Source organism: Cupressus sempervirens, chromosome 8 (genome assembly GCF_028749045.1).
Source record: "Cupressus sempervirens isolate cs-2001-9-10 chromosome 8, ASM2874904v1, whole genome shotgun sequence".
Lineage (NCBI taxonomy): Eukaryota > Viridiplantae > Streptophyta > Pinopsida > Cupressales > Cupressaceae > Cupressus > Cupressus sempervirens.
Window position 1 is genome coordinate 76140798 of NC_143125.1, and position 10594 is coordinate 76151391.

The following is a 10594-nucleotide window of genomic DNA, read 5'->3' on the forward strand; positions in this document are numbered from 1 at the left end:
AACCAAGGTTTAAGTCCCCATGGGGTTTCTCTATAACATGGTTCTCAATAGAGATTTTCTAACATTGACCGTTGGTGAAATAATGAGACAACTTCTTTCTTGTAGAGAACAACCAATGTTATTTTTAAGACTTGATAGTTTGGTGAAATAGCAGGGCTTCTTTCTTATAGTGTCAATAACTGAGATTTAAGTCTGTAGGGGATTGTTCTCTAGTACAATTTGCAGTGGAGGTTTTTTGACATTGACCCTATGTATTTAGTAGAGGAGCCTCTTCAAGTAGTGTTAACAACCAAGTTTCAATATTTTAAAAAAAATAAACTACTAATCTCAGAGGAACCTACATATTAATATTATAAAAATATTACCATTACCAAAAGAACATTGTCTAAAAAAAATTCAAATTACAAAATGGAAGTGAGTAGGAATAAGAGAGGACATGGATTTTAAATCTTGATGGAGAAGATGGGCATAATTCTCATAATATATATGCAACTATAGATGGTTTTCTAGAGCCTTGGATAGTGACAAACACCCATAAATACCTTGACACACCTTCATTTTTTGGGATTTTTGTAGGTGGATCTAGATAGCGCCTCTTATTTTGGTTATTTGGTTATACTTGAGTTATTTTGAACTAGCAACATGTTTCTACATATTTTCCCTATGTAAGCTATTAGGTAGGAGTTTTCTTTCTTGTGTGAACAAGATTAGGTCAAATGGGCTTATTCACTTTTTTCATGATTTCCCTAGACCTATTTTTATGGTTTTTGTTGAGGGGCTCTAATATTTGTGCAACATCTTTTCCCATTTTACATGCATAGTGTTGTAGTCAATTCTACTTATTATTTATTTTGGGTAATGCTTGTTTCTTCCATTAGGAGGGCCATTTGGTTGTTCTTTCTTATGAGGAGTTGACAACAATGTTGGGGCTTCTCTAGCATGGCTTTTCTATTCATAAGTCAAATGACCAATATTGGTCCATGGGTGTATCAAATATTTATTTGGAACTATGTATTGGCTATGTAAGATTATTCTATTGTAGGCATATGAGTTCAGGTTTTGTTGGGTTATGCATTATATTTGTGCCCTTCCTTACTTTGGCATTACTTTTTTGGCACACATAAAATTTTTAATGCACCTTTTGTAGGATGTAAAACATTTATGGTGGGGTTCCCTCTTTATAGACAAATTTTCAATGTGCAAAATAGGTCCTACTCATGGGTGGGGGTTTTCTAGTTGGTAGCTTAGCTAAGTGAGATAATTTAATTTGATGCCCTAATGAATTCTATTTTCCTCTTTTTCTATGGGGTTTTATCTAGTCTCTAGTTCCTAGACCTTGGTTTTTGATTGGTCTTCTACTTGTAATGTAGTATAATTGATTTATTTATGTTGGAAACCTACTCCCTATGGAAGCATTTTCCCTAGTGTCTATCTACATGTGGTTGGTAGTTCTTTGTGTCTTAGCCTCTAGGGGATTTCTAACTTTCTTTTTTCTGCTTATTTTGGTGGTTTTCTTTCTATGGAATCTTTGGTTAATTTTTCTTCCATGGTGAGGAAACTAAGGCCTCATTGGATGGTGTTTTCTAATGTTACCTTTGAGTTTCAATTGTTCTCTTTATGGAAAGTTATCTTGATATTTGACATATACCTCTATATGTCGCTTGGATTGAAGTGGGGGTTCAAGTGATCTAGACACACTCTCCATGAAATTTATAGTCTTTTTCAAGTTACTCCTATGGTCAATGGTTTTATTTGTATTTCATTATCAGATGAAATATGAATCGAGTTTAGTGTCCTATTAGTAAGATAAACAATTGGAAGATATCTAAAGCTTTTGTGTTTTCTCATACTAAGATTGTAGGTGTTATGTTCACCTTAAATATTTTTACTTTATACTTAGATTTCAACATGTACCAAGAATTACAAGTGGCGGTCCTATCTTTTCTACGAGTTTAATGATGACATATTCATGGGTTTTGGATGACCAATATTTTTTCATGCTAAATTGGATTTTGGTGGAAGATACCAAGGCCATGGTGTTTATATTTTTTCTTTTTTGTTAGTCTATCCATTTCATTTGATATTGAATGTGGTTTTTCTTTCATGACCAAGTGTTTGCTGATAGTTTCAAAGGGGTTTCCCTAGGATTTGGTTTATTTTGGATAATATTTCATTCGCATTTGGGGATATTTTCACCACTACTAATGCAAGGTGTTGATAGCTTTTCTCTTTGAAGTGGGTGTATTTTTTTTAAGCACGTTTGATTAGGGTGACAATGGAAGCAAAGTATATATTTTTCAATGAAGCATATGTTTGGATGGCCCTGGTGAGGGCTTGGATCATTTCATTTTTATTTCCTTACTCCACTTTTGTGATTTGTATGGAGGTGTAAGAGTCCCCTATAAACATGGAGACTTTCAATATGGAAGAGATTGGTTGTAACACTATGTGGTATTTCCTTTCCTATGGTTGTTTGGATCTGAGTTTGAATCATGATTGGATTTTCAAGATTCTAATCCCTATCTTTCTTACTCTTATTGATGTGAAATCCCTTTTGGTTGAGGTAGAAAGGACCTTTGTAGATGAGCAGTTGATGCACTATTGGAGTGATACTAATGTTAATGTCACCACTTTTAACTATTGCATGTTTTGGATACCATTTTTTCTCCCACTATAAAGGCTTGGGGAACCTTTCAAAATATCTTTATACGTGAACCCTATTTGGTGGGTGGGTGAGTGACTATGTGTTGTCAAAGGATTTTTTTTTACCTATGTGATATAAGTGGCCATTTAAGGCCTCCTTCGTAAGTAACATTTTAAAGCTAGACCAATAACCTTATTGGTATTGTGCCATTTGTGACCATAACTTGTAACAACAAACACCTCTACTAATGCTTCATTGATCACCTTGCTCCTTTTGGTTATGACTTTGTAAAGGTCAACACTCTTGTGAACATTTTGTATCTTTAGGAGAGAACCCTTATTTTCCCCTAACCTTAATAAAAATATCTCTTTTTATATATTTAGAGAATAAAATGGCTTTAAATGTAAAGCATTATTAGCCATTAACAAAGATTTTATAAATTATGAAAATTTATAACTGATCACTTATAATAAAATATAGTACCAATTTTTAATTGTAAATAAATATAAATCAATGTAACAAACTACTAATCTAGAAAGGAAATAAAATAACATTCTTAATTCTAAGATATATAAAATTTCATACTCAAAACTATTCCATTCAAATAAATAGGCTTATATAGCGTTTGACTATTCTCCAAATAAAACAATAACATTGAAAAAATACAAATTTATTTAATACATCACGATTTTTTAAATTTATTTTTTGGTGCTTTTTCATCTTGGGTGCTTGTGTGAGTTAGGGCAACACTAATCGCAAAGAGTGAGATATTCTCTCTCACCACTATATTTTTACATTTTTATAGCATTATAAAATAATTATAAAGATCAGACTCCTATAATTTTTGTAAATTTTGGAGTATAAACAAATATAAATATGCGGTTTTGTATGAATATTAGCTTATCCGCCTGTAAGATGCCCTTAGGCAATCTCCGAAGTGTGAGGAGACCGACTATTTACCTCTACACCAATACGACTGCTACGCTAGGTTTTTTATCGGGCCGCCATTTCGTACCGCGTCACGTCGTTTTCAACTGGGGCATAAAGCCAATGTTTGTACTTTAATCACATTCTCCAACATTCCTCAAATCTTTATCCACACACTTCCGTCACCAAAAGAATAAGTTGCACCGGAGGCGTCCAAAACTTTCACCGGCCTAGGAACGCACTCTCTTACAATCCGTAAGTCGGTCGATCCGCAGCTCATCTCTGTTTTGTATATACGTGTGCAATTCTCACATACAGCCTGTTTTTATCAAGGCTCTAGGTAGGCAATTTGTTTCGATTTGTTTGCTCAAAACTTTGTTAAGAATTTCAGTCTCATGAAGTTGTTTAATGTCCTCTGTTTTCTATATTGCAGGCATTTGTGGAATAGATAGTTGGGTTTCAGGTTTATTTCAGGAGCGAGCTGGCTGAATAAGGAGATCGGTCGACGTTTTTGGGAAGATCAGGTCTTGATTCGGCCAGATTAGCTCCATAATTCAAAAGTTGCTGGTTGATCTTTTGTGTGTTGGTAGGATAAAAAGGATAGTTTTTGGTTAGAGATATGGCACCCACAACATTGCCTCCAGGGTTCAGGTTTCATCCCACTGATGACGAGTTGGTTGATTATTATCTGAAAAGAAAAATTCATGGCCAGAAAATCGAACTTGAGGTTATACCCGAGGTTGATCTTTACAAATGTGAGCCATGGGATTTACCTGGTAGGCCGCACATCCTTTTTCTCACTTACCAAGGATTCTAATCTCGGATCTTCTCTTTATGTAAGCTTTATGTTGTGCATGAGATTTCAGTTTAAATTGTAATGAATGCTTGTTGGAAACTACAATAGTTTTTATCCAAATTTAGTCCTGTGTTCTGATAGCAGTATCATAATTTGATTTATAGTGGAAAATATCTCCTACTTATCAATATCAATTTAGATCTATCTAATTTCACGATCACAATCTTTTGTAGACACTCTTGAATTCAAATTTAAGAAAGTTAAGCTTTCTTCAACTTAATTTTCAGTTTACTATTCATCCACTTTGTTAGTTCAGTGGCTATTTTTTTGCTGGTTGAATTAACGGCTTTAGAATTTCTTTTGAATTATTGTATGACTTCATTTTATTTTTGTTGGGTTGTAGCCAATTTCCAATTGGATTTACTCAGATCTTCATGATCACGTTCTATACACGCTGAATTAATTGACCTTATAGTATTAAACTTGTATTGTTTTATTTCACTAATTTTGAACTATGCTGTCTCAATTGACCTTGTAGTGTTGAAATTGAAGCGTTTTATATTTTGATAAATTATGTAATTGGCCTCCCAGAGTTAAAATTATAATGTTTATAATGTAAAATATTGATAATGAGAAGTGCTAACATTATAGGTAGTGACAATTACACAACCCTAATCAAGTAGAATATATGAAGAACTATAATTCATGTACTAGGCCGTGTTTTTTATCAATTCTACACAAGATGTGTGATATAAGTCTAGATTAAGAGTTTTGAAGATTGTTTCTTTATAACAATTGTTCTTTGTTGAAATTTGCAGAGAAGTCTTTTCTCCCTGGAAGAGACATGGAATGGTACTTTTTCAGTCCAAGGGACAGGAAGTATCCAAATGGTTCAAGAACTAACAGAGCAACAGAAGCAGGTTATTGGAAGGCTACTGGTAAGGACCGCAAGGTTAGCTCTCAAATGCGCTCCATTGGAATGAAGAAAACTCTTGTTTTCTACAGAGGACGTGCTCCTCGTGGGTCTCGGACGAATTGGGTTATGCATGAATATCGTCTCGAAGAGAAAGAATGCATGGGCTCAGCTTGTTTGCAGGTTCGAATTCCTTGCTTTCCAATTTTTTTTACATACAACTATATTCTAATCCTTAATTAGAAGCTAAGATCGTTAATTAGGAGCTAAGATTTGTGGACAAGGTAATTTATTGTTCTTTCAAATCTCCACATAATGAAGTACGTACAACAAATCATTGATTACATCACCATTCTATTTATGGTAGAGTTGATGGGAATCCTTCTTTTTAAGGATTGAACAGTGAATAAGATTTTTAAATGGTAAATAAATAGTAATCTATATTGGAATCTATATATTTCTTTCCCCCTTATTATGATGTGAAATGTAGGATGCTTATTCCCTGTGTCGAGTCTTCAAGAAAAGTGGACCACGACCCAAATTTGGAGAGCCATATGAAGATAGTGATAGCTTGTTTAATGACAAGATGCCTGCATTGACCACCGAGGGTTTATCACCTGTAAAAATGGAAGGTAACGGCCAAACAAATTCAATAATGTCATCCGAAGCGTCTGGAGTTATGAGTGTGAATACAGCTGCAAATACATGGTCAAGTTTCCCACCTGATGAAGCTCATAGCTACAATGTTTACCTCTCGTCTAATGACTCTCCAAGCTGCCATACTAAGGTACAATATTTTACAGCTAATGACTCTACTAAGGTACAATATTTTAGATTTTTCAATGTGGGTGGGTTTGAATAACATTTTCTAACTTTTAAAAATATGCTTCATTTGAAATGGCACTCACTCTTTCAATAAAATTTATTTACTTATTGGAAACATGACAGAAAACCTCTGGTTCACATTTCGTTTGTCAAAACATGTTTCCTATCGTAGAGGAGATTTATAAGCCATAATCACCATTTAAAACTGTTGTTGTCGAAGTATGAACAAAAAATCTTGCAATTATTGTTTATCTTTTCGTCAGCTTGGAGGAGTCAAGAATTATTGATGCCCATTTTTAATACAAATTGATATAGAATTTAATATGACATTAAATGAAAGGTTATTGATGTCATTTTTTTTACAGTTCATATGGAGTAAAATATTGTACACGGTTGATGCTCTAAGGTAATGATCTTCATAGAAAGTTGGTGAAGTTTTAATTCAGTTTTAGTTTTATTTAGTCTTACTGAGATACTGGTTTCTTATTGTAAAATAAAGCATGATTCTCATATAAGGTTGAAATTTTTAAATAAGTTCTATTTATTAGAGAAAATATGTTCTTATGTATATTTTTAGTATTTAGCAGTATTCTTTTGAAAGCTGTAACTTTAACAAATATGCAGTCTATATATTGCTTTTCAAGCTGTCAATTAATTCATAGAAATATTGCAATAAAAATATTATTTGATATTTAGGTTGCTTCTCTATTTAGAAATATGATATTAATTGATAGATATTAATATCAACTTTTTTTAGATCCATTAATGCCAATTTTTTAAATGCAAGGTCAAATCGAGCTAATTATTAATTTATGCAGCTCAATGAATTCTATATCATAAATAGAGTGGCAGTATGCTTAATAACTTAGATATTATCTATTATGAATTCTAAATGTTAATTTGTGTTCATATTTATATATGAATTTTTTTATATGCATACAATATCACGTTTTTTAGAATAAACTTTTAAATATTCAGTTTTTTTTTTTATATTATTATTTTTGTTGCTATGTTGTTTCTCATTTTTAATAATATAAGAATTCGTATTAACAATTGAAAGACAAATTATCTAAACAAATTAATCCTTGATATAGATCTTCGATATCCATTTCTCAAATATAGAATTCATTTTTCAGTTTTTAACTTGTATTATTTATTATAATTAGAATTAAAATAGTAAATTATGATTTATATTTTTTTCTATTTAAAAAAATATTAATCCACATACATTTTATTTGCAACCACTATTTCAAATTCTTGTCAATTTTAAATTCCAATTCTAAATTCCAGTAGCATGAGAACTCATCTATCAATATGATTGAAGTTAAACCACCTCTCAAGAGCTCAAAATATGTAATTTATGCTCAAATCTTTTATACCCATTTCTCATATCCGGATTTAACATGGCATTGTTGCATACTTTTCATCCAATAATTTTTTATTAGCCAGACACAGTTATATCATGTGGAAATCTCAAAACTTTAATTACTGAAATGGTTTTTCCTCTTTGTTTTATTCCTCAGGTTGAGGAGAACCCTGCATTCGAGGGCCTCTTCGAGCAGGTCAATTCATCACCTGTCGAAGACTCGGACATTGTAGAGCAAATTTACCGAGAAGCAAAGGCTTCTCAGAGGCCTAACTATTCAAACCAACTCGATAGTTTTCAATCAGAAAGAGGCTTCGCTAGTAATGAAGGTAAAGCAAATGCTGAAGGACAAGAAGAAGAAGAGGAAGAAGAATATGGTTCCTTTGCAATGCATAGAAATTTTTTTCAAGACTATAATCTGGGAGGTCTGTTAGACATGCAGGAGCAGCCTCTCTTTTTTAATAGTTACATAATGCGGCAGGATTCAGACGCAGAGGTGAGATTTTGAAGTGCATGAATGCATCAAACCCAATAGTTTAATAATTCTGAAGAGCTTCTATAAACTTTGTGACAAGCTCAGACTTCTATGTTTGTTTCGATAGAGAAAAAACTTTTAGAATGTGTACAAATCTGCTCGTTCAACATGCTTCGTTGCATCAGCAAAAGTTGCATCGAATAATTCCTTCTTCTTTATTAATTCATTTACTATGATATCTAGATCTTGTTAGCCAAGTACTAAACGTGCATAACATATATGCTGTCGTCATTTTGGCCTTTAAAGGCTGAAGAAAAGAATGTTGGATGTACAATTTATTCCTAAATAGCTTAAATATTCCCTGTCAGGAACTTTTGAACAGTAACCAGCTAAACTGCAGAAGGTAAATATAGATATATATTCTTTTGGTTGGGGATTGCCTCACTTTTTTAAGAGTAGAATAATACTTAGCGACATACTTCTGGGATACATGTGGAATCATCAGATAGAGTGTTTTACAATAGTTCATGCAACATTTTTACGGTTAGGATACCAAATATATCCCTCGGAGAAAATAAAGGTCCAACGGTCTACTTAAAAAATAATGAAACAGGGAATAGAAACATAAAGATCTCAGATTTCAGTTTATTTTTCTTAGATAAAGAGATAGATTACCTGGCAGACAAACTGTGCCATGCCTCAACTAAAATAATAGTTCTGAATAGATCTTGAAATGAAGATATTGTTTATGCCAGACAGCCTTTCCTTGTGGGCACGGTTAATTTGGTCAAGAATCTTTGCACACATCACAAAATTTGGGATTCAGGGTTTAAAATATAAGTGCAAATAAAATTGAATACCTTGTCCCACTTGTCACCCATTTCAATTATCTGTTCTCCGACCTAATGATCTGGTGTAGCTATATAAAAGACACCAAAACCATTAGATATTTCCAAAAAAGTTGCTGAAGCTGAATGTAGAGTCTTTGAATATAGATTAATACATATTCATTTGTTTGAGGCAGATTCAATACCTTTGGATGATGTCTATCTTGAATTCCATTATGTCCCTGAACGTTGGTTTATTTATATTTATAAAATGTTCCGTTCATTGGTCAATTCCTGGTTATAAACAAAGCGAACGATGTCTTATAATTTTGGATGCTGATTTTCCTGAGTTTATAAGTTTTGATAAATGATTAAAACAAATAGATTAATTGGGAGAGGTCTAGATGTCTATATGATCAGTTTTTAAAAGAAATTCCTTGGATGTTAATTAGTTAGCATGTTGTAAAACAAAATTGTTGAATAGAATTCCAATGTTAATTTATCATTATGAAACTATAGTAATTTATTTAGAAATTTTTATTAATTTGTATTGATCACATTGTACAACTTTATTTAGATTGGAGCATATTATATTATATGATTCAATAGGTGTGACTTAGTTCTATGGTAATGTAAACATTTTGATTTCATTTATCTTTATTTTATGTTCATAAGTATAATTAGAAAATAAAATTGGTCACCACTCACTTTAGAAAAATACATGCCAAATCAAATACAATAGGAGAAGACGTTTCAGTGACACAATAAGTTGGAAAAATTCCCCCTAAAATAGGAGTTTGAGATTACTATTAGAAATAGTATTTTCTACTTAAAATTAATCATCTGTCATTAGATGCTTCTAGATTATTAGGTTTAGGTTTAAATTTGGCATTCAAATATATGTGGTCCAATGAGAACGCCATCATTAGGGGAGAGTATTTATTTCTTAACATTTATTGATGACTTCAGTAGAAAGACATGGGTTTACTTTCTTAAATACAATTCTGAAACTTTTGGCAAATTTAAAGAATTTGAGGCTTTTGTTGAGAAACAAAGTGGTTTACCTATCAAGGTTTTGAGATCTGAGAGAGAAGGAGAGTATAAGTCAAATGAGTTTTTAGATTATTTCAAGGATCATGGAATTAAAAAGCAATTTACTACTAGTTACACACTATAGCAAAATGGTACTGCAGAGAGAAAGAACATGACAATAATGGAAATGTCAAGGAGCATGTTGAAAGGTAAGAATCTTCCTAATGAGTATTGGGCTGAGGCAGTTTCTTGTGCTATTTATATCTTCAATAGGAGTCCCAAAAATATTGTGAGGGACATGTAGATTCCACAACAAACATGGAGTGGTAAGATTCATAGTGTTTCTCATCTCAAAGTATTTGGTTGTATTGCACATGCACATGTTCCTAAAGAAACTAGAAGTAAGTTAGATGATAAGAGTGAGAAATGCATTTTTTTGGCTATTATGAGCAATCCAAGGCATATAGGTTGTTTAATCCTATCACCAAAAGACTCATTGTGAGTAGGGATGTTGTATTTAAAGAGGATGAATCTTGGGATGGAAATATAGATAAAATGGTTATAGATGTTGCAACAATACCATATGGTGAAAAGGATAAAATGGATCACATAAGATCAAGATGATCAACCAAGTGGCCAAGAAGGAACTGCACCACAAAGTCCACACAGAGATCATTTAGAAAATTAAGTTGAACATGGAGAATATTTGAATTCACAAGTAAGTAATGATTCAAACCATATACTTGCACAATTGAGATCAAGGATTACAAGCAAGAAAACTAGAAACTT

At 32.4% G+C, this 10594-nt stretch overlaps 1 protein-coding gene across 1 annotated transcript; it reads left to right on the forward strand.

Moving 5' to 3' along the window:
• Positions 1-3774: 3774 nt before the first annotated feature.
• Positions 3775-8327, forward strand: LOC149541709 (NAC domain-containing protein 74-like). Its single transcript, XM_089796840.1, has 5 exons — positions 3775-3911; positions 4005-4347; positions 5186-5463; positions 5771-6067; positions 7629-8327. Exons 2-5 carry the CDS (start codon positions 4191-4193, stop codon positions 7977-7979), a joined length of 1083 nt encoding a protein of 360 aa, XP_089652966.1. The 5' UTR covers positions 3775-3911; positions 4005-4190; the 3' UTR covers positions 7980-8327.
• The last annotated feature ends 2267 nt before the right edge of the window (positions 8328-10594 follow it).